Source organism: Prunus avium, chromosome 4 (assembly GCF_965620075.1).
Source record: "Prunus avium chromosome 4, drPruAviu1.hap1.1, whole genome shotgun sequence".
In the NCBI taxonomy this organism is placed as follows: Eukaryota; Viridiplantae; Streptophyta; class Magnoliopsida; order Rosales; family Rosaceae; genus Prunus; species Prunus avium.
The window spans coordinates 37,218,289-37,243,675 of record NC_142287.1 but is presented as its reverse complement, the minus strand read 5'-3'; the positions used below and the strand labels follow the sequence as shown (position 1 = coordinate 37,243,675).

The 25,387-nt window shown below is 37.3% G+C and overlaps 3 protein-coding genes across 3 annotated transcripts; 2 read left to right on the top strand and 1 right to left on the bottom strand.

Moving 5' to 3' along the window:
• Positions 1-1,870: 1,870 nt before the first annotated feature.
• Positions 1,871-2,641, top strand: LOC148295351 (uncharacterized). The gene has a single exon (XM_088252671.1). It carries the CDS (start codon positions 2,006-2,008, stop codon positions 2,441-2,443), a length of 438 nt encoding a protein of 145 aa, XP_088108797.1. The 5' UTR covers positions 1,871-2,005; the 3' UTR covers positions 2,444-2,641.
• A 632-nt stretch (positions 2,642-3,273) lies between these two features.
• Positions 3,274-5,614, bottom strand: LOC110755433 (uncharacterized). The gene has a single exon (XM_021956626.2). It carries the CDS (start codon positions 5,514-5,516, stop codon positions 3,300-3,302), a length of 2,217 nt encoding a protein of 738 aa, XP_021812318.2. The 5' UTR covers positions 5,517-5,614; the 3' UTR covers positions 3,274-3,299.
• Positions 5,615-16,222: 10,608 nt separating this feature from the next.
• LOC148295350 (uncharacterized) lies at positions 16,223-16,665 on the top strand. The gene has a single exon (XM_088251365.1). The coding sequence runs from the start codon at positions 16,223-16,225 to the stop codon at positions 16,634-16,636; it is 414 nt and encodes a 137-aa protein (XP_088107491.1). The 3' UTR covers positions 16,637-16,665.
• Positions 16,666-25,387: the final 8,722 nt, after the last annotated feature.

The window sequence follows — 25,387 nt, the reverse complement described above, 5'->3', positions numbered from 1 at the left end:
CTCCATTTTCAGAGGCAGAAGGTTTCCCCTATTTGCACATGCGTTTCGTCCCCGGATCTCCACCACCATCCTTTTACGGGTTCTTTATGTATGGAATAAGTCGCTGAGACTCTTTGGGATCTCTGTATAGTTTTCACCTCTCCTTTTATGAGAGGTTTTCACTTCTCTTTTGTGAGAGATTTTCATCTCTCATTTATGAGAGTTTTATTTGTATTGTTATGGCTTAGTTTTTTTTTTCAAGTTTTATCTTTTTTTCATTATTTTGAGTTTGCAATTTAGTTGGGATATTTATGCCAGAGTTTTTTCAATCTTGCGTGATCATTAGTGGAGGCACACCATGTTGTATTAATTTTGATGTCAAATCACTTCGTTATTGTAATAGCCTTTTGTGGTTAGTGGCTTTTTTTTGGCTGAATTATGAATGCAATCCCATAATATCCACACACAAAAACGATACTTCATGGAAACCCATTACATGGCGTTGTTTAACAAAAAAAAAAAAAACTAACGTAAATATTAACAAACTAAGGTAAATATTGTCGTAGGTGCCAAGTTATATATCATGATACCATGTGATACAATGAATAATCAACCTATGCGGCGTACGTGCCTCCTTGAACTTCTTGATGCATATTGGTCAATTATATGATTTCCAAAAGTATGAAGAAAGTCAACAAATAGGGTCCAAGTGCTTCTGTAACGGTAAACTTTCTTATGGAAAATAGACCACCAGTTTGGTTTTTCTTGGACCCTGGAACCAGAGGGCGGGCTTGGGCTTTAGCTGAGGTAGCTAATTCCCAACATATACTATGGATCCTTGTTTAGTCTTCTCACAAATAAGGAACTGGAGCTCTTGATTAATTGTGAGAGAGAATCCAGAAATTGTGAGAGAAAGAGATGGAGAGAGAGAGAGAAGTGATGAGAACGTTTAGGTCTGAATGAAAAATAAAAGAGGGAAATTTAAAAAAAAATCTTATATTTTTAGTGGATTGCATATATATTGGAGGGTTTCGGGAAAAAAAATAAATTGAATTTACAAATTACGACATACTCAATCGCACGACATAATATATATTTAAAAAAATTGCATTTACGGCGTATATACAATCAATGCCATTAAAAGACACAAAAATTACCTTTTTAAGGCATGTTTTCATATGCCGTAAATATCAGTTATTAACAACACACTTTACCATCTTTTGAAGGCGTGCTTTGTCATATGCCGTAAACATCAGTTATTAACACACGAATAAAAAGTGTGCCGTAAATATCAAGTCGTAAAAGCTCCAATTTGGTGTAGTGCTTGTAAGATGCATATCACAGGATGAATTTCCAACTTATGGATGCGAGGAATTTGGATGAATTTCTTGTTTAATTGTATCTTAAGTTGAAAGGTAATTTTGTTATTATCAAACCATCGCGTATTTGGGCCAGTTTTTGGAAAAATAGCAAGGTATGATTTTGCATGTGGGCTTCGTCAAATCTGGCAGGTCTTCTTCTTCGTGAGGAATAAGCGCCTTAAAAACCATAGCGTGCGCTAAGAGTGATAACTGCGAAACACCTGACCTGAGGAGATTTGCCACTGCTTTGCCTCGACGCGTGCCTTGAAGCGCGGCTTATATCGATCGTCAAATAAAAAACAACGGGTAGTGTTACAACGTGTTGAGTTTTTGTTTGACAATGGGGCCAAAAGTCTCCAAACGAAACAGCAAATTAACAAAGTGATGAGGGATTCACTGAGACTCCCATGTTCTCACCTTACGACCGCTAATCGCTCGACGAGTGGAGAAATTCTATCCCCCAATATCCATTGCATAAATATTTCTCCTAAGCCACCCTAAAATCTTATACGAATTTTAGACCACCTTCACATTCTTTTTCTCTATTTATACTTTTCCGAGCCTACATGCTTCTCCATCCCAAAATCTTCTAAGCACCTTTAGAAATCCCTCTCGGTCTCTCTCTCTCTCTCTCTCTCTGCTTTTATACACTTCAAACAAACATCATGAAAGGCTTCAAGGTTTTTCTAATGTTTGCCATGCTAATAGCTTCAGCCATCACCACTCTCTCTGCAATACCAAACGAAGAAGAATCATTCTTCAACGAGGAAAACAATACTGATACAAATGACGAAACCAAAAACCAGTTTGGAAAAAGCACTTCTCTAAGAAGCCGCTTCCTTGCCTCCGTGACTTGTGACAAAAACCCTAAGGTTTGTCAGGCGTATGGCAGCGCAAAGCCGGATTGCTGCAACAAGAAATGTGTGGACAGAAACACAGACACAGCAAACTGCGGCAAGTGTGGGAAGAAATGCAATTACGCAGAGATTTGCTGCGAAGGTAAGTGTGTGAATCCGATGTCGGACAAGGAAAACTGCGGCAGCTGCAACAACAAGTGCAAGAAAGGCACTTCATGTGTGTTTGGAATGTGCAGCTATGCATGAACACTAATTATCATGACGCACCAGATAGATCACTGCTACTGGATCGATAAGGAATAAGGTTATTGCAATATTAATTGCATGCGCAGCAAATCTCTACTTTTATTATTTTATTTTGCTCAAAGCTAGCTATATCCTATAAACATGAAAATAATTTATAAGGCCATGAATTAGTGTACGTGTGTGTGTGCAAGTGCAAGGAATAAGGGCTCGCTAAGGTCACCATTCGATGGGCTTAGCCAATTAATTGTTTATTGTAAGGAATCATCAATATTATGATCCCTTAATTAAAAAAGTTCTTATTATTTACTTGTCAGATATAATATATCACAATGATTCAACCTCTTCCTTTTTTCTTTTTTATTCTTCCAACTCGAGCACATACTTATGGATGGCAGGAATTTGGATGAATTTCTTTTTTAGTTGTATCTTAGCGACAAACTAATTTGATCCAACGGTTAATAGATAGGGTCTCATTTAAGGGCCTTAGATAAGACACTCACTATGGAATCAAACAGTTGTAGAGAGAGGCTCGCTGGAGAATAAGAAGAAGGGGTTAGAGAAGGGAGAGAAAAGGAGGAAGTGCTCCTGGGGAGCCGTTCCTTTAGAGTTTTTGTTTTTTTTTATTTTTTTTTTCCGAGCTTTATTTGGCATATATAGAGTGGAGAACTTGAAACTGAGTTGTTGGGCTTGTAATACGCTAGCAAACCAGAACCAGGGCAGCCAGTGGCGGACGCAGGATTACGTCGCCATGGGGTCATAGTGTTAAGTTTCGAAATTTTGTAAATAAGAAAATAACACTAAAAAATATAAAGATAGTACTTTCATTCATAATTTTTGGCAAAACAAACAATACAAGCTACAATTGTCCACGACGAGTTTTCATATTTTGAAAACGTTGCATTATAGCTTCGTTATCAATACAAGCAAAAATATCTCTTTCAATGTAAACAACCAAACTATCGTTCAACCATTGATCTCCCATTCTGTTGCGAAGTGGATTTTTGATAATATTCATGGCCGAAAATGCTATCTCCACTGAAGCAGTTGCAACAGGTAAAACCAAAGCTAATGTAATAAGCAAATACACATAAGGAAATATTTCATGCATCCCTGTCTCCACCATTTTTTCCGCAAGCATGCCAATCCCTTGCAATTCTGAAAAATCACTACTCGAACGCATATGATGAACATAAACCCCAAGTTGATCTTCAAGCATCAATAAAGCTCCATCCGAAAAATCTTGAGGATAAAATTGAGCAAGACGAACTAGCTTTCGTTTGTTAAAAGCTACAAATGAATTGTTCGGACTCAAGCAAGCCAAACAAGTAAGCAACTCAGTATTTACCTCATTGAAACGATCATTTAATTCCACAAGTTGTCCATCAATGACATGAAGAAAGAGCTCCACACGATAATGATGATTGTTTGTCTTGATTGGAGCATTACGCCGTGACCTCCCAGGAATTACATATTCCTCATCCATGTTAGGAACCATAATATGATGTTTGTAACAAAACGAAGATGCTTGATCAACCAATTCATCAAACTCATTATTCCTCATAAATTGTAGATTTTCCTTGCATGTTTGAACTAAACCCATTGCATTCACAATGTCTTGATCTTTCTTTTGCAATGCTTGAGACAAAGTATTTGTTATTCCCAATATAGCCTTCATCAAAAACAAGTGGAACACAAACTCAAAAGATTGTATTTCCCTCCATAACTTAAAGGCTTCACCCGAACTATCATTGGGGTTATCCTCAACAATCATTTGAAGCACATTCACCACAGATGGAAACATACAAATGATATTAATCAATGTAGCATAATGTGAGTTCCATCGTGTATCACCTGCACGTTTGAGAGTAGTATCTTGATTCAAGCCTCGCCCAGTTATAAGACAACCTTCATCAAAAGCTTTTACAAGCTCTTCTTGGTATTGTGCTCTAAGTGCATCATGACGCTTGCAAGATGCTCCAACAACATTAACCAAGCTATTAGCCGTTGTGAAAAAAGAAGCAACATCAATATTTTTCTTTGCCACGGCAACAAGAGCTAATTGAAGTTGATGAGCAAAGCAATGAACATAAAATGCACAAGGTTGTTCTCTCAAAATCTTTGTTTTAAGGCCATTGAATTCACCTCTCATATTACTAGCTCCATCATAACCTTGTCCTCGTAGCTTAGAAAAGCTCAATCCTTCAAAAGCAAAGAATTCATCAATGGCTTTCTTCAATGCACTTGAAGTGGTGTCGGTAACATGTTGAACCCCCACAAACCTTTCTATTATTTGTCCATTGTTGTTCACATAACGAACCACTATCGCCATTTGCTCCTTTATTGAAATATCACGTGCTTCATCCACCATTATTGAAAAATACCTATCTTTAAGATCACTCATGATAAGACTAATGCATTCTTTGGCACATGCATTGACAAGATCTTTTTGAATTGACGGAGCTATTAACTTGAGATTGCCCGGAGCATTTTCCAACACAACTGCCTTAACTTTTTCATCATGATCCGCAAGAAATTGCAAGAGCTCCAAATAATTCCCTTTATTACTTGAAGTGGCACTTTCATCATGACCACGAAAAGAAAGGCCTTGTCGCAACAAATACCTTGTACACTTGAGTGATGCATTCAAGCAAGTGCGATAAGCCATACGAGCATCATCTGTTTGCTTGATCACAATTGTTTCAATGTGAGCTTGTTGATGCATCAGATTGTAAGCAGCTTCTCTAGCTTGGTTGTGAACACTGCCAACCGGTCCAATATGAATGCTAAACCTTTCTCTCCCCTTCTTCCAATTATTGAAGCCTACCCCAGAAAAGGCATCACCACCCACTTGATCAAAATTAGTTTTAAAGAGATAGCAATGGGGGCAAAATGCAGCATCTTTAGCTATGCTATACTCCAACCAATCAAACTCATCAAACCATTGAGCAATGAAACGTCTATTAATTCCTGACTGATTAGTTTGTGGGAATCTATGACCTTTAGGTTGACAAGGCCCCTTTTGAAGATATGCTCTTCGAATCTCATCTCGATGATTAGGACTATAATCTGTCATCGGTGTTCTTAGTCCAGGGTCTGCCTGAAGATTAGCCAATATCTCATCTAATTCAATAGGTCTTGCTCTTGCACTTGAACTACCCGGATTAAACTCACTATCCATATGCACTTTTCTCTTAAAGTATCGTTCCATGATAATTTTTTCTACACATAAATTAATTAAATCCATCAATTATAAAGACTAACCTAATCCAAATAATAATATCAATCAATATAAACTCTACTAAAATATCCAAATAATAAAATCAATCAATATCAAAATATCAAACAAATTCTAATTCACAAAGAAAATCAATCAATTAATATAAATTCTAATCCAAATAAGAAAATCAATCAATATCATAACATACCACACCAATAAATTATAATTCATGAAAGATATATCAATTTCCTACAAATTTTCCAAAGCCCAAAATAATATATGTAAAATTATAACTCACTTGATTAAATTTGATGAGAAGCGATGGCAGCGGCGACAAGAGGTGGTTGGCGACGGTGGCGGCCTGTAGTGGTTGGTGGTGGAGGTTGGGGGGATTAGTTAGGTTTTTAGAGGAGAGGGAATTTTGAAAAAAAAAAAATTAGGTTTTGGGATGAACTGAATGCTGCTGCTGGGAATTAGAATCGGGTAGATAGGGGCTGCTGATGGGTTTTTTTTTTTTTTAAAACCTGGCTTCAAAACGACGTCGTTTTGAGCCAGGTTTTTAAAAAAAAAATTTAACACGCCTGGACCAAAACGGCGTCGTTTTGGCCAGGCGGTTTTAAAAAAAAAAGAACTCGCGCGCGCAAGGCAGGCGCTGCCTGCGCCAGCTTCTTCTTCTTCCTCTGCTGGGTATTTCGTCGAGCACTTGGTGTCTGATATTGGAAAACCTATTCTAATTTCTAAACATTTTTAGAACCAATTGCAGTCGGTGTCTGATATATATAATATTTTAGAACGAGATAAAAACAATTACATTTATTTTTTTATATAATACATTTCAGTTTGGTACGTACTGTACGTATAAGGAATTTAGTTGCAAGGCATTTCGGCATCTTAATTGTAATTTGTATATGGTGGTGTGGTGACTCATGTCTATATTGGCGCCCCAGATAAAATCGAACAATGCGACAAGTGTAGCTAGCTATAGTTATATATATATATATAGATCATAAAACATGCTTAGGAAAACAGCATACGCCAAATATATATATATATATATATTCATATTAAAAGTTGGTCAAAATGATACTGATAACAACTTTTGTTTAGTCTGGAGTTTTTGTAATGTGCATTGGGACAACAGTAAGTAATTGTAATTATACTGACATGCGAGCCCAATTACAATTAGGAAACAAGCCCAATTACAATTATGCTTTAATTTCTTTGTTCTTATTCACCTAATTTCTAGAATACGTAATATATTCTTCGGAAGCATAAGTTTGTTTACTGATAAATTAACGTTTTGTACGGCCCTTTGAATTAGACCAACCTCTGTCAGCCCTCACGCCTCTCTACATATACTTGTTCAAGCCCTGCATGCTTCTCCATCAGTCCAATCTTTACACATTCTACCTCATTCCTTTTCTTCCATACATACACGACCGACCAAATTAATTCAACTCAGTTAGACCAACATGAAATCGCTCAAGTTTTTCTTGGTGCTAGCGATGCTGGTGGCTCTATCAGCCGTCCATACTCTCTCAGTCTCAGCAACATCATACGAATTCGAAGAATCATTCTTCAACGACGTCGACGAGGAAGACAACACTAATGTTGCAAATGAAACCTTTGGCGACCTCCCAGTTATGGCCGCACAAGGCCAAGAAAAAACTTCTCTTAGAGGAACAAGCCGCTTTCTAGCTTCTCATCGGGCCATGGCCGCGACATGCGACAAGAACCCTAAGGTCTGTAAAGCCACGCATGCACATTGCTGCCACAACAAATGTGTTGATTTGAAGACAGACAAACTCAACTGTGGGAAGTGTGGGGTGAAAAGCCATCACGCACAGATATGTTGCAAAGGTCATCTTGTGAACCCAATGTCTTGTTGGAATTAATGCACTTCCTTCATTTCCTAGAATATCTCTATTTATTACAGCAGCTGTAGCTGTCCTAAATTAATTTGGTAGAGTTCCTATGTAATGTCTTTTAGGTTCTCTAGGAAGAATTCTCTAGAAAATTTGTTCTCTTCAAAAAAGCCTTTGAGCTTATCATTGTAAGAACAGAAGCTAAGTGAATCAGAATACAACGAGCTCTGCTGAAGCAACTCATATTTCCAGCACCTCATATTCCATCACAAAACCAACAACTGGTATCAGAGCAACGTTCGATCATATCTGGGCGTTGAAATCAACTCTAGAAGATGTCATCAGGAGCCAAAGAAGGTCCATCAGTTTCCTACTCTGTTCTCCCAATCTTTGGAGGTGAAAATTATGATTTCTGGAAGGTGAAGATGAGAACTATACTACTGTCAGAAGGACTTTGGAGCTTTGTTGAAAGAGGGCTTCAAGAACCAGAGGATCTAAGTCAGCTTCCAGCAGCAGAAATAGAGAAGTTTGAAGCAGAAGTCATGAAAGATGCCAAGGCTCTCTCCAAAATTCAGAACGGAGTCACTTCAGACATTTTTCCAAGAATCACAAGAGTTAAAACAGCCGAAGAAGCCTAGGATACATTAGAAAAGGAGTTTCAAGGTGACAGCAAGGCCATAACAATCAAGCTACAGACTTTGCGCAGGGAGTTTTATAATATGAAGATGAAAGAATCTGAATGCATCCAAGATTATGCCTCCAGACTTGCTGAAGTTGTGAATCAAATGAGAACATTTGGTGAGGAGATCTCTGACCAGAGAGTTGTTGAAAAATATTGATCAGCTTGCCTGAAAAATATGATCCCATTGTTGCTGCTATCGAAGAGTGCAAGGACATCACCACCTTATCAATTGAACAATTGATGGGTTCTTTAAAGTCTCATGAGCAGAGAAGGTTGGCACGAAATGATCAATCTGTTGAGAGTGCTTTCCAGTCAAAACTAAGTTTCAAATCTCAAAAGTCCTCCAAGAAAGGCAATTCTAGAGATGACCAGCGAACGGGGGAGCAAAGAAGATGGAAGAAAGGAGAATCCAGCAAAAGAGATGAAACCAAGAATGGGAAAAGTACGAATTCTGATGATAATCAGCCTTCCTGCAGGATTTGTAACAAAACAAATCATGACACGTCAAATTGTTGGAACCGTGGAAAGCCAAAGTGCCATCATTGCAACAAATTTGGGCACGTTGAGAAGAACTGCAGATTCAAGAAAGCAAACCAAGCAAATTTTTCTGAAAGTAAGAATGATGATGATGGAAATGTAAACTTGTTCTCTACTTGTCTATCTGCTCTTGAGGAAAAAGAAAGCATCTGGTATCTTGATAGTGGATGCAGCAACCACATGTCAGGAAATGAAAATATTTTTCTTGGTGTGGATACTTCTGTTACTCCAAATATCAAAATGGGTAATTGTGCTATTGTGGAGGCAAAAGGAAAAGGAAGAATTGCTGTCAAAACTAAGAAGGGAGTAAAGCAGATTCATGATGTCCTGCTTGTTCCAAAACTAAGTCAAAATTTGCTTAGTGTTGGACAACTTGTGGAGAATGGCTATCGTCTTGTTTTTCAAGATGGTACATGCATCATTTATGATAAAAATGCAGCTGAGATGGTGATTGCAAAGGTGAAAATGGAGAGGAATAGAAATTTCCCCATTGAATTTCAATATGCTGAAGTTGCTGCCATGAAAGCTGATGTTGTGCAGGACTCTTGGTTATGGCACAAGAGGTTTTGTCATCTAAACTTCCAGGGGCTGAAGCTACTCCAGAAGAATAGTATGGTGAACGGGCTGCTGGAAATTAAAGAAACAACTGATGTATGTGAAGGGTGCATTATGGGCAAGCAACACCGTAATTCTTTTCCTCGACAAAGCACATGGCAAGCAAAAGCACCACTGGAACTTATACACACAGATATATGTGGCAAAATGCAAACTCCATCTTTAAGTCAATACAGGTATTTCCTCACCTTTATTGACGACTTTTCGAGGATGACTTGGGTTTATTTTTTGAAGGAAAAATCAGAAACTTTTGTTGTGTTCAAAAGATTCAAAGCATTAGTGGAGAAGCAAAGTGGCAGCACCATTAAAGTTATGCGAAGTGACAGAGGAGGTGAGTATACCTCTCAAGAATTTGAAGATTATTGCAAAGATGAAGGAATTTGGAAGCAATTGACAGCAAGCTATAGATAGTCCCCAACAAAATGGGATTGCAGAGAGAAAAAATCGAACAATTGTTGAGATGGCTACTTCAATGATGAATGAGAAAGGACTACCCAAACGTTTTTGGGCAGAAGCTGTGCTTACAGCAGTGTATATTCTCAACAGAAGTCCAACTAAAGTTGTCAAGAACAAGACTCCATTTGAAGCTTGGAGTGGTTTCAAGCCTTCGGTAAGACATCTCAAAATCTTTGGTTGTATCTGTTATGCTCACATTCCTGCTGAAAAGAGAACTAAATTTGATGATAAAAGCCAGAAATGCATCTTTGTTGGATACAGTTCCAGCACCAAAGGTTACAGACTTTATAATGTTGAAACTAAGAAGTTAATTGTGAGCAGAGATGTTGTTTTTAATGAAAAAGCAAGATGGGATTGGAATGAAAATAAAGTGCAGGAAATGCCATATGCTTTAGTGCAAGAGCAAAGGGAGATTCCAGGAGAGCATCAAGAAGAAGAAGCCACTCCTCAAACACCAGCAGCTGCCGTAAACAATTCAAACGCTGAACCTGTTCCCCCAAATTATTCTTCATCAGAAAGTCCTCCACTAAGAACCAGAAGCTTGAATGATATTTATGAGTCTTGCAACTTTTCTGGTATAGAACCAGGGAGCTTTGAAGAAGCCCAGAAGCATGAAGTATGGGTGAAAGCAATGAAGGATGAGATAAGAATGATCGAGAAAAATCAAACTTGGGAGCTTGTGGATCTTCCAAAAGACAGAGATGTGATTGGAGTCAAATGGATTTTCAAGACAAAGTTTAATCAAGATGGAAGCATTCAAAAGCACAAAGCAAGGCTCGTGGCTAGAGGTTTTACTCAAAAGCTAGGTATTGATTTTTTTGAAACTTTTGCTCCTGTAGCCAGACTTGAAACAATTAGAACTTTGATAGCTCTCGCTGCCCAAAAGAATTTATCAGCTTGATGTGAAGTCAGCATTCTTGAATGGAGTGCTAGAAGAAGAAGTTTATGTTGAGCAACCCCAAGGTTTTCTTGTTGAAGGGGGAGAAGACAAAGTTTACAAGTTGAAAAAGGCTCTTTACGGGCTAAAGCAGGCGCCCCGGACTTGGAATGCTGAAATTGATAAGTATTTTTCACATAGTGGTTTTCAAAAGAGCCAAAGTGAGCCCACACTTTACATCCTAAAGAAGGGAGCTTCTATTCTTATTGTTTCATTGTATGTTGATGATTTGATCTTTATGGGCAATGATGAACACTTGATCCAACAGTTCAAGAAGGATATGATGAGCACCTATGAGATGAGTGATCTGGGATTACTTCATTATTTTTTGGGAATTGAAGTTTCTCAAACTGAAAATGGGATCTTCATTTCTCAAAAGAAATATGCTGAAAATATTCTCAAGAAGTTAAATTGGCTGGGCTGCAAATCAGTTGCTACTCCTTTGTTAACAAATGAGAAAATGAAGAAGTTTGATGGTGCAAAGAAGGCAGATGCTAAGAAGTACAGAAGTTTGGTTGGTAGTTTGTTGTATCTTACGGCAACTAGACCAGATATTATGTTTGCTGCAAGTTTACTTTCACGTTATATGCAAGAGCCAAGTCAGATTCATTTTGGAGCTACAAAAAGGGTGTTGAGATACTTGCAAGGCACACTTGACTATGGAATTTTGTTTACAGCAGCAGAAAAATCAAGGCTTATTGGTTACACAGACAGTGATTGGGCAGGATGTCTTGATGATATGAAGAGCACATCAGCCTATGTTTTTTCACTTGGTTCCGGCATATGTTCATGGGCATCAAAGAAGCAAAATGTTGTGGCACAATATACTGCTGAAGCAGAGTACATTGCAGCAGCGAAGGCAGCATCACAAGTTGTATGGCTTAGAAGGATACTTGAAGACATTGGCGAAAAGCAAGAAGAAGGCACCAAATTATATTGTGACAACAAATCAGCCATTGCGATTGGGAAAAATCCAGTGAGTCATGATTGTACAAAGCACATTGCCATCAAGTACCATTTCATTCGAGAGTCAATTGAGAAAGGTGAAGTTGCACTTGAATACTGCAGGACAGAGGAGCAGCTGGCAAACATACTCACCAAGGCACTTCCAAAAGAGAAGTTTTGCTATTTAAGAGAGCTCATTGGAGTTGTGAAGAAAGTCCATTAAGGGGGAGTGTTGGAATTAATGCACTTCCTTCATTTCCTAGAATATCTCTATTTATTACAGCAGCTGTAGCTGTCCTAAATTAATTTGGTAGAGTTCCTATGTAATGTCTTTTAGGTTCTCTAGTAAGAATTCTCTAGAAAATTTGTTCTCTTCAAAAAAGCCTTTGAGGTTATCATTGTAAGAACATAAGCTAAGTGAATCAGAATACAACGAGCTCTGCTGAAGCAACTCATATTTCCAGCACCTCATATTCCATCACAAAACCAACATGTCTGACAAGACACACTGTGGAGGCTGCGACAACCATTGCAAGAAAGGCGGTTCATGTGCGTTTGGGATGTGCAGCTATGCTTAGAAATTCATAATAACAATAAGGAATATCGCAGATTCAGCTATATATATATATTACTATTGCAATAAGGAATAATGTTTTATGTATTTGTGTTGGAGACTAATTAAGATATATGTTTTTGACAATGTCTTGCTCAAAATAATTATCAATGAAAAATTATCTATACTTGAAATGGGTTAAGACTAAGGCTTGAATTTTTGCAACGAAGCGCTAGGTATGATCATCATAATTTGATGGACTATATTCCCCGATGTGAAAAAAACATTCTCTACATGTTGCACCACATACGTGTAAATAGAGTGCTGCTATTTCCACCCACCTGTCTTATTTTCCCACTCACCTTATCTTCAAAAATTTGACGACAAATTAACCTCATTGTAAAATTACTTTTGAGGACAAATTTACAACCCTCTCTCTCTCGCCCACACCCATATTTTCTTTTATTTTTTATTTTTTCCCAAAACCCACACCCATCTCCAATCAATTTAGGGGGTTGTACAACCACCTCTGTCACTAGTTCAGGTGTTGGTTTCGGATGGTCTTTCTGGACCTCCTTAATTGTAATGCTTTGTGGGGAATTTCTCTTAGCTGGGGCATAGCGCCTCCATATGAAAATTCCTCTTTTGAATGCTCTGTACTATGGCCCCAGTGGCGTTGGAATGATATATATCTATTGATTTTGGGTTTTGTCTAGTGAAGGAGAAGTGAGGGTTGCTGCGGTGGGAAAATCAAATTGGTGGTGGGGATGGCTGCAGATGGGAGAAGGAGAGGTGGATATGGGTGTGATGGTCATGGAGTTAACTGTTGGGTTTTCACCGGAGGAGGAGGTTGAGGGGGGGCGGCGAGGGCAACTTGGGGTGAGGATGAGCTAATTGAAGAAATTTTTTATTGTTTTTTATAGAATTTTTTTTTTATTGTAATGGAAAATATGAAAATGCAATTAAAGGTATTTTTGTAATACTGGTGGGTGGAAAGATAAGTTTGGGTTTTTTCAAATTTGCATGGTGAGTGGGAAGATAAGGTGGGTGGGGAAATAGGATAAGGGGGTGGAAATAGCAGCACTTGTGTAAATAACATGTTTTGTTATCATGATAACATTCAATCACATAACTTAAAACTAATTGGTAATGGGTAGAGGGGCCAAGAGATATCTAATATATTGTTATGCAAAACTTAAGAAAAAAATCTCAAACAACCAAAACATGGAAACAACATAAGTCTCTGTATGGACTTAAGCAAGCTCCACGGGCATGGAATGCCAAATTTACAGGATATTTGCCAGCTATAGGGTTCAAATCATCTCATTCTGATCCCAGCTTATTTGTCAAGCATGAAGGCACTGATATTGTCATTTTATTATTATATGTTGATGATATCATTTTGACAGGTTCCAATGCACAGTTAGTGCAGACAGTGATTGATGATTTAGGAGCTGTGTTTGAGATGAAGGACATGGGACAACTTACCTATTTCCTTGGCCTTCAGATATCTTACAATTCTACAGGTGACATTTTTGTACATCAGCACAAGTATGCTATTTGTTGAAAAAGGCTAGTCTGAGTAATTGTAGGGCTTGTCCTACTCCTTGCAAGCCACATAATCAAGTTTTAATGTCTGAAGGAGAACCACTGCAGGATCCTACATTTTATAGAAGTATTGTTGGTGCCTTGCAATACTTAACTTTCACAAGAACTGACTTATCCTATGCTGTCAATGTTGTGTGTCAGTATATGATTGCTCCCACTGAGATACATTTCAACCTGGTCAAAAGAATTTTGAGATACATTCAAGGTACTATGAATTATGTGATTCAATTTACTCATGGTCCTTGGCAATTACAAGCTTATAGTGATGCTGACTGGGCAGGGGACATAAATACTAGGAGATCAACTACAGGTTTTGTGGTTTTGCTTGGACATAATCCTATCTCGTGGCAGTCTAAGAAGCAAGGGTCTGTATCCAGAAGTTCAACAGAGGCCGAGTATAGGGCATTGGCTAATACAGCTGCAGATTTGGCTTGGATTCGACAGGTTTTGCTAGATTTGAAAGTGTGCTTGCCTCAACCTCCTACCATTTTTTGTGACAATCTATCTGCTTTGGCACTTAGTAGTAATCATGTTTATCATTCACGAATCAAACACTTGGATACAGATTTTCACTTTGTTCGTGAAAGGGTTCAAAGGAATGATCTGGTGGTTCAATATGTTCCTACTCAAGAGCAAATTGCAGATGTGTTTACTAAAGGACTGCATAGTCCTATTTTCTTAGGTCACTGTATTAGTATGCGACTTGGAAATCCATAGCAGGATCCAGAGTTGGGTTTGAGGGCGAATGATAACAATATTAGTTAGTTTGTATTCAGTTTAGCTGTCACGTGTGTGCTCACATGTTGTTAGTTAGTATTAGCTGTAATTAGTTAGGTTGTTAAGTCTCGGTTAGAGAGATATATGGCACTGTTGACACACAATTGTAATTCATTCTGGAAAATCAATATACAGAGCATATCATTTTTCTTGAATCTTCTTCTTCCTTCTCAGCTTTCTCAATTCTTAAGCTTCCTCTTCTAAACTGTTAACAGTATTGATGATCATCATAATTTGATGGACTATATTCCCCAATGTGAAAAAAACACTCTCTACATTGTCGCACCACGTACGTGTAAATAACATGTTTTGTTATCATGATAACATTCAATCACATAACTTAAAACTAATTGGTAATGGGTAGAGGGGCCAAGAGATATCTAATATATTGTTATGCAAAACTTAAGAAAAAAATCTCAAACAACCAAAACATGGAAACAAACTGATGCCAATGCCAAATGACCTCGTATTTGTACTATTACATACAAGTTGAACTGTAAAAACTCATTCAAGAAGTCGAGACCGTTTATGTGGTTTACAACACGAACAAAATTACCTCTTCTCTGGTAGACCATATTAACAGATCTAGTCTGATTCTTTGTCAATCGTTGCGGTTGATTCAAGGTGTGCATCCTTTATTTAACATTTCAATTGTTAATTTTGTTCAAACATTCCTAATTTACACTCTTAATAATGCATCATGGTGCCAATAATGCACCCCAAAAAAAAAAAAACGTCGTGGCTTTAGGGTGATCATTTTAGTTCTATTGTTTTCAAGGTGCACGTGATTAAATTTCAGTCTGCTAGCTACCATAAAGAGGATTTCTTTTTTCTTTTTTTTTCTTTTTTGGGTAACACATAAAAATGAATTTATTTGTAAGAAAAAGGCATTATGGGTTCATTGGCGCCCCGGATAAAACCGAACAATGGGACAAGTGAGACAACTTTTGATTCGCAAAGAAATGGGAGAAGCTGAATAAAAAATAAAAAATGATTTAATTATAGTTGCTAAAACAGCATATGCCAAATCTTTAAACTAAAGAAATGAGACATGCTACCAACATTCTTTAGCTAGTTAATTAATCAGCGCATGCATCATGCCATCATGCCATCATGGTTAGTTTGGTTTCTTGGACAAGAAGAATATGGGATTGTGATCTGTAATTATATATTTATTTTCACTAATGATAGCAACGCGAATTCCAGAGTCATGACTTTGTGTTAATTAGCAGCAAATTATTCATGAGCCCAAGCAAATAAGCAGCTTGCCTAACCTGCATGTTTCTTCATCAATAATAATCATTCTGTCTAAGTTGTTTTATGCATGTTTCTTGTTCATATTCACCTAATTCGAGTATAATTAATATATATATATTCTTCGGAAGCCCAACTTTGTTTGCTGAGTTAACGTTTTGTGCCCCTTGGAATGAATTAGGCCATGCAATATTATTATTCATAGAAAAAACACATGCAATAATATTCCTCTCTCAATAATCAACCCTAGGGCTTCAATATTGATTCTTCTCCCTCTCTCTATTTATAGCTCTTTCTAACCTGCATAGCTAGCCTAGCTCTATATATTACATGATGATGAAATCTCTCCAAGTTTTCTTTATGATAGCCATGCTCATTATGGCTTTAGCCATTACTCTCTCAGCAACGATACCAAACCAAAGACAAGCATTCTTCAGGCCGGGATCGTCAACAAGCCGGTTCCTTGCCTCTCAGTCGTCTCCGGCTCGGGGTGGATGCGACCAAAACCCTCTTGCTTGTAGAGCCACTGAAGGCAGTGCAGGGCCAGATTGCTGCAGCAAAAAATGTGTGGATTTGAGGACAGACATATCCAACTGTGGTTCTTGTGGGAAGAGATGCATTAGCTCAGAGATATGCTGCAACGCTCATTGTGTGAATCCAATGTCTCACAATCAAAACTGTGGCAAGTGCTCCAACCACTGCAAGAAAGGCACTTCTTGTGACAATGGAATGTGCGACTATGCATAGCAATATTATATATATCTCATGAACCCCCAGATCTAATTATTCTCAATAAAGATCAAATGACATATATATGCATGTGCATATATACATACATTTCTATATTGATCCATCTATATTTATTACTTTATTAGTCATTTATGTATTTAATTGCATGTTGTTTTTAATATAAGTGATCGTCTAAATTACAATATTTGGACTTTTAGATATAAGACGCATTTATTTGCTTCTTGAAAAGGCCTTTAATCTTTAATTTGATACTTCTTTTTCTTTTTCTTTTACCCGATCTGTCTATATTTATTACAGTACAATTGTGTAATTGAGAGAGAGAGAGAGAGAGTGAGTCCACGTATATATACATTATTAACTGGACTTTTAATCACGATAGCATTGGCAATGCAAAGAGGCCATACTGTTTATTAACGTTTGGGCCCATAACAATGCAAAGATATATCGCTTTCTAAGTTTTATGAGTTAGTTTGGCATTGCTGTGCTTTTTATAAAAAAAAATTTGTTTCTACTGTGCTGTGAGAATAATCAATTGTAAAATAAAACCATCTATTCCAAAATCACACTAGGCAGAGACATTCCCTCTCTCCTTTACCTAAAAAAAGAAGAAAGAATTCTCTCTATCTCTTGCGTAGTAGCAGACCATCTGCTAGTGGCTAACTCCTGCTCTTTGACAAAAAGGAAAATTATGCATGTCCTCAAACTTAATTAAAGCAAATTAAGGTAATCTTCCATTCTTCATCTTCTTTTCTTTTGAAATTTTGGAGTATCAATGAAATTTTAGGGCTCATTATGTCCCCTTCTGTATTTTTTTGTTATCAATGAAATTTACTCGTACCCTTGAGTTTTCAATAGGTATGTAAGGTAAATTTAGCCCACGCCATTTTGAAATCCTGGTCCGTCCCTGCAAACAACACCAACTAAAGGAGCAGCAACACTTTGTTCTACAAATGATGCACATCCGAAGCCATCCATATCCATAACAGAGATAACCAAATTTGTCAAGAAGAGAGAAGAGCATCATGGTCTGCCAAAGCACATGAGAATATAGAAAATCCAACAGGGAATAAACCCCTAGATCTGAAGCTTCTCGTTCTAACTCTCACACCTCCATCTTTGCCACACGCTTTGCTATGAAAATCAACGGAATCAGAGCCTGCCACAACTAAGTCTGCAACAAAGAAAAACAAAAAAAAACCGAAAAGGGTAAGAGGAAAGCAGGGGCGAGGAGGGAGGAGCACAAGGGATGGGGGATGGGAATAGGAAGCCACCAACCCCAAAGGGGGCAGCGACTCATAATTAAATTATATTAAATTAATCAGGTGATGCCAATATAAAGACATCCTGATTAAAATTAGTGATTAATTTTTGGGTCAACTTAAATTTCATTAGATAAAAAAAAAAAAAAGAGTTTTTCTATTTAAACCTCACACTTCTCTTTGTTCACCCCATGTTCTAAGTTTACCCAAACTTCTAATTCAAATATTCACAATTTCTAAGAAAACCCCACTATCTTCCCAAAACTACCCTCAAATTAAGTATTAATTTACACACACCCCACTTAACCCTAGGATTGATTTAATAACTTATTAAGTTCCTATTTCGTCAATTTTATTGTAGTTTGCCCAATTCAATTGCAAAAGAACCTACCTTTACAAACCCCACAATTTCTGGGAAATTTGGAAAAAGGAATTGGAACCCACCTCCTATACCCCAAAGAACAATTCATGAACCCAAGGGGCAGGACCTTGATTTTGTTAATGTTGCAAACAGCCATCTAATTCACTCTGACTGGGCTAAGCTCAATTCCTTGTCTAATGGTCTAATTGCTTTCAGAGTGAAACATATACTGCTAAAGATTTAAGCAGGACTATGTTCTTTCCCTTGAGTTTTTCAATTGGGATGCAGCTCAAAACCCCCGTTAAGGGATATGGAAGCTCCATGCCCAGCAGTTCGAGGTGTTTCCCAATTCCCCATTTTATCAATCTCCCAGAACTTAAATCAATTCACCAACCAAAACCCTAAAATCCCAATTTCTCGTTGTTGAAGCAGTTGAACCATGACGATATATTAGCTGGTTACAGTCCTCTGGATTTGATGGGCAAGGCCGTGGGGAGTAGGAGGGGTGGTGCACGGTGGGATATTGAGCCGTGCACTTGAACTTGTTCCCAGTGGGATGTGTGTATAGATGTACTATGGTTAAGTATTACGTTGGATGACCTTTTTTGTCTTTTTACAAAAAATAAAACTTAACAGCTTAATGATTTAAATATTGGGGTCAACAAAGAGAAGTGTGGAGTTTAAATAGAAAAACTCAAAAAAAAAATAGTGATTAAAGTGTTGATGATCATGCGTACCAACTAAACAAATTCTTTGGGAAGAAAGCATGTAACTAAATTGGTGGATCATGCCAAATTTGAAAAAATAAATAAATTGTTAATTATTACATAAGGCGTGGAAATGTTCAGTTATGCATTAAGTAATAACTTCGGCGATTAGTGGAGAAAAAGTTATCGGACGCGCATTAGCATTGGCGGAGTGGGGCAGTTGCAGGTTTGCAGCTGAGCGCCAATTGGGCTAAATCTCTGTGAATGAGGGTGGGTAAACAGAGTAAAGAGAATGATTACCTTGTAATACATGCAGTTGGGTCCCCATATAATAATCTTTTTAATTACATGCATCCCCATAAAATAAAATAAATTATACCATGTTAAAGATATTAATAATAAAAATTAAAAGTAAGATAAAACGAAAAGGCTTATGGTTATTTGATTGTACATTACATTGAAGTTGTTCAATATATTCTCTCATTGTGTTTTCTTGTTAGGTTCAATATCATGTATCCCCCAGATCAACAATTCTTCTCAATAAGGATCACGTGACATATAGCATGTGTGCGCATTGGTCCAGCTATGTATTACTTTATTGATTTATGTTTAAGTATACAACTTGGAATGGGTTAGATAAATTTAAGGATAACTCTGCATCTGACCCCTAATCGCTCTACGAGTGGAGAAATTCTACCCCCCGTAATCTGATCATTTTTTTTAATGTCTTTTTTCCTTGAGTTGAGACTCGACATAAGATATATATTTCTCCTAAGCCACCCCAAAATCTTATATTCTCTCTCTCTCTCTCTCACCTTCCCATTGCAATATAAATTATAATCCCTTAGATTTTTCTAAATAAAATTGTATATTTCGGTAGACATAGTCGGCATTGATGATCGATCAGAGCAGCATATATATATATATAATTAGAAAGTCAACCAACCCAATTAGCTCGTGCAACCACGTTTGTAGCAGTCCAAATAAGATTTTAACAATCAACTAAATTAACAGAACCAAAAGCACTCCTAAATCGTGTGCACCATCTTCTCTTCTCATTATCAACCATTCTATTTAATTTTCTCTCTCTATATATCCTCCTAATTGTGTTCCTTGTCTTGATCACCCCCATAGTATAATTACTAATTAGTTAAGCCATGGCCTCCTTATCCCCTCTCATATTGTTCTCATGTTTTCTAACTTACTACGTTGCTCCAACATCTCAAGTCTTTTTTTGATCTGTCGTTGGCTCCTCTTCCCTTTTCCCTTTCTTTTTTCTGTTGTAGCCTTTTTATAGGCTAACTAGATAAGACTCCTTTGAAGGCACAACACCTTTTGAATTTCAACTGATCAGCCTTAGCTTTAACATAACAGATATCCCAAAAATTTTGGGAACCCATGTTGGTTTGACTTTATCATCTAATTTTTATTTCGGATAAATGATAATATTTTATTTGCCAATTTTTTTATTTCAACAAGCCGTTTTCTTTATCAGAAGAATGTGCAACAAGTTTCCTAGGGTTTGTCGTTTGAGGAACAGTCCAGGGCCAGATTGCTGCAAGAAGAAATGTGTTAACGTGAAGACGGATCCATACAACTGTGGATTTTGCGGCTACAGATGCAAGTACACTGAGATTTGCTGCAGGGGAAAGTGCGTCAATGCATCATTTGACAAGAGGAATTGTGGTGGGTGCAATCAGCAGTGCAAGAAGGCATTGTGGTTGTTGCATCGTTAGTCCTACCATCAAGTCTTTTACTTTTTATGTTTAAAATGATGACGTGGCAAGCATCTCTTAGATTATTGTTGGGCAAATGTGACTTTTCAGTTAAGATTATTTGTAGCAATATGATCCCTCAACTATACTCGGAGTTACATTTTGGTCACTCAATTGGGTGTTGTGTTGCACCATTAGTCCCTACCGTTAGAGAGACTTGACGGTAGGACTAACGGTGCAACAAAACACCTAATTGAGTGACCTCTGCAAATAATATTTGAGTTGAGTAACCAAAGTGTAACTTGGGGTATAGTTGAGAGACCATTGCAGCGAATAATCCTTTTTTTTTAATAAATAGTCTAGCAGCTAATAAAATTAAATTAGTATAGCCGTGCGGCTATACGTCAGTTTTTTATTTTTTATTTTTGAATAGCGGCGCGGCTGTACTTCAGTTTTAAAAAAGTTTTTCTAATAAATAGTATAGCCGTGCAGCTATACTGCAGTTATATTCTAAATTTTGTTTATAAAATCGTATAGCCGTGCGGCTATACTTATTAAATATAATATAATTTAAATAGTATAGCCGGCCGGCTATTCCGGCTATACTTAAGTTTTTATAAGTTTTTTTTATAAATAAATAGTATAGCCGACCGGCTATACCGGGGTTTTAGATATTTTTTAATAAATAGTATAGCCGTGCGACTATACTGGGTTTTTTTTAAAAATAATTTTTTTTAAATAGTATAGCAACATACAATTCATGTACGTACATATGTTTCATGTCTAATAAATTTTCAATTTTAAACAAAGTTTTTTATTTAATAAATAGTATGTCGGATTTTGACTTCCATGACCACCTTCTTGTTGTCTTAATCGACCCACCCTTTGTGGGTTCTAGGTTAGGGCGCAGTTGGGCACCGTAACCCAGCTTTCGATTCATCTCGCATCACAAGTTCTGGTTACCAAAAATAGCCCACTTGGAGCTCTCGGTTCCATGGTGCGGCTCAACAAAGCAAGGAACGTGGTTACCTAAACATTTTCAAGTGGTGAGGGAAGGTACACAGTATCCAATTGCCAGTTGTTGCCTCTTTACTCAACATAGTCGCTTCCCCCTACGACTTTAGTTTCTTTCTATATATGTATAAGGAAAAGTATATATACATATAGGCTTTTCAATTACATCGAAATGACCTAAAAGTGTATTAAAGGATTTTAGAAAGTAAAGACAAAAATTAACAAACTAAGGTAAATATTGTCGTAGGTGCCAAGTTATATATCATGATACCATGTGATACAATGAATAATCAACCTATGCGGCGTACGTGCCTCCTTGAACTTCTTGATACATATTGGTCAATTATATGATTTCCAAAAGTATGAAGAAAGTCAACAAATAGGGTCCAAGTGCTTCTGTAACGGTTTCTTATGGAAAATAGACCACCAGTTTGGTTTTTCTTGGACCCTGGAACCAGAGGGCGGGCTTGGGCTTTAGCTGAGGTAGCTAATTCCCAACATATACTATGGATCCTTGTTTGAGAAGCAGCTACAGCTGCCTAACTAGTATGATCCATGAGTAACTTAATTTTGTTTCTTCTTCTTCCTCATAAGTTCATATTCGCCTAACTAATTTGGATTGTATGTTTCTTTGAAAGCCGAACTTCGTTTACTTAAAAGTTTCGTAGCCCTTTGAATTAGACCAATCCATTAAGCACATCAATACTCATCCATATACGAATTACACCGCCTTCACATTCTTCTTCTCTATAAATACTTCTCCAAAGCCTACATGCTTCTCCATCCAAAACATTCAAAGCTTCACCATCCTCTACGAACCTTTTGAAATCTCTCTCTCTCTCGCTCTCTCTCTCTGCTTTTATACGTACCACATACCATACACACTGTTGTGAAATTTATTGCAAGCGCACAATCCGCACAAGTAATACAGTGATAAGTGAAATGTCGTTCCCACGAAGAGTGATTTAATTTACTAAGTACCAATTGTGATTAACCCAAGACTTTATTTGAATAATTGAATGATGAGATTTGGTTGACTAATTAACTAAAACAATGAATAAAAGCAAGCATAGAACAATAAAGTAGTAAGATTCAAGTTATGAGAGCACTAGAGCTTCCGAATTCACCCTAGCCAATTCTACCCAATTCCCTTAGCATGTTAATCCTAATTATTCTCCACGTTGACAGTCGATTTTCCCTACTTTATTCGATACTCCATCCCTGGTTATACCAAAAGTATTCTTATTACCAACCCACTCTATCCCTAGTGATGGAATTAAGATAATAAGAACCCATTAAACTCTTGAAAAATCTGCAAAACAACCACATAAGTCATGACGAACATCCCTGTCTAATCATGTAACTTATGGCATCTATTACAAGAAGCAACCCTAAATTGGATATCCCTATCGTCAATTTAGCATCAAAACAATTAAATGTTGGCCAAACATTCAAAGCATTAAGCATGGTAATAGATACTCAACATGGAAAAATACTTGGAATTAACATTGACTAAAGTAATTGAGTATTCATGGCTAGGCTACATCGTAGCCCTAGCAAAAGAAATTAGTTCATGACAACTTTAATAAAAACCATGATAAACAGTGTCATAGGAAAGAAAAAACCAATTGAGGATTTAATCTCTGCACAGCAGCAACTCTAGCTCCAGGTCTTGTCTTCTTCTCTCTAAAACTCTCTCTCGTGCCTTTGTAGTCTATGGTCTCCCAATAATCCTCCGAACTCCCCGGGCTTTAGGTTAAAGCTCAGTATTTATAGGCCAAAGGAATTCTCCAAAAGAGAAAGAGAAATAATAATTGATTAGGAAGTAGATGAATAGTAGGAAAGCCCCAAAAATAAAACCCAAACTGAGAAGGAAAAATAGAGATAGCTGGCAGCTGAGGAAGAGTTGGGACTTAACCAAGTCAAATAAGGAATCTGACTTTGTGGAGAGAAAAGATGCGGGTAAAAGATGCAATTGGTTGGCTTTGTGAGAAGAAAGTGGCTGAGACATGAAATTAAAATCTCCAATTCAAAGGAAAGTGCGGCTTAGATAACATTTGCAATTCAAAGGAGACCAGCCCATTAACACACTTTTCTCCAAAAGCAAGTGACGGTGGCAGCTTAGGTGATCAGCAATTGTCTCAACAATTGCAAAGTCAATTAGCTTTCAATGTTGACAATATTTCAATCTCATGCATAATGCTTTCTTTCCTTTCAGACCATCTCTTTATTTTGTCATCTAATGTTTCAGCAAATGCTCAACTGACGCAAACCACGTTGGCTTCCATATCAGCAATTGGCATTGGGTTGTTCTTCAAGCGGCCGGAAACACAGCAGCGTGATGGTAAATCTTCTAATTCAATCTCTCTGGCACTGGTCACTGAGACCAGTTGTGGGTATAAATTGACACTTGCACAGATGCACTCCAGGTGTTTGATGAAATGACAGAGTGAATTCTTGATACTTTGTTGAGTTGATAATTCCACCCATTTGGATCCCTTAAGCTTCCAAAATTATAGTTTTTCCTCCAAAGCCTTGCTAAGTATGATTTCCTACAAAATCTTCACCAATCACATTAAACTAACCAATTTCACACGAAAACTATGCAAAATAGAGATAGATTATATATGCAAAATATGAATCTATCAAACTACCTCAAACCTATCTTTTGCTAGTCCTCGAGCAAAATCAGAAACAAAAACAAACACAAAACAAAAATCTAACTAAACCACTTTCGCAGGTCATCTCGATGGCACTTAGCATGTGCCACAAGCCGTTAAACCTCTAGGTGCCCCTAGCAGGAGGAGTTGTGTCTCCTGAGGGTTTACCAGTTACGATACCCACAAACGTTTTACTGCAAAACAAAGTCGTTAAAGGCACCACTTTTAACAAGCTAATAAAAACCAATGCATGCTAATCACATATGCATCACTAAAGCTATGCCACTTTGAGTACATTGCATCATAGTGTAACGTGTAATACCAAAACCCATAACATCCAAGCTTAAAGACAACGACACTCGAACGCCATGGAATTATTTCGCCTTGACTCTAATCCTCACCGGATATCACTCTATATATATATTTTTTTCTCTCGGAATCCTAGGCGTACACTCAAATGTCACATATGTGTATGAAGTTATGTAATGGAAATCAAATATTAACACATATGCTTAGCTTGAAGAATGGAAATTTCTGAAAATAATGTCTCATGAAAAGAATCGAATACTAAGAACTAGAGTACATACCTCACCTCCAAGCAAGATTTCCCAAAAGATCAGTTAGGTCTTCTACTCAGGTTGTAATGAAAGGCTAGGCTTGGGGTATGAAAGAAAGGAGAGGAATAACGAAAACTTAGGACATACCAAAGCATTATTCAAGATCACATACACGGCCAGCTCCTTTAGACATTTCGTAGTACTCAGCGTCCAGGAATTGTGCATATTTCCTACTCCATTTGGAGTGATTTTGAACTTTTATTCTTTTGAATTGCAAAATACTGTTTTCTTTTCTTTTGTCTTTCTTCTTTTCTTATACTTATTTTTTTTTTTTTTTTGCAATTTTTGCACAAACACCTCGGCACACGCCAATTCTTTGGTGTAGAGCTCAACCTTCTTATTTTCATCACTTTGGCACATCCTAAGTTATAAGGTATGGCTTAGAAACAGGTTGTATAGGTTAAAGATAATAAGG

Excerpts from the sequence above, each read along its gene's own strand:
- LOC148295351 (XM_088252671.1), top strand. The coding sequence starts at position 2,006 with ATGAAAGGCTTCAAGGTTTTTCTAATGTTTGCCATGCTAATAGCTTCA.
- LOC110755433 (XM_021956626.2), bottom strand. The coding sequence starts at position 5,516 with ATGACAGATTATAGTCCTAATCATCGAGATGAGATTCGAAGAGCATAT.
- LOC148295350 (XM_088251365.1), top strand. The coding sequence starts at position 16,223 with ATGATGAAATCTCTCCAAGTTTTCTTTATGATAGCCATGCTCATTATG.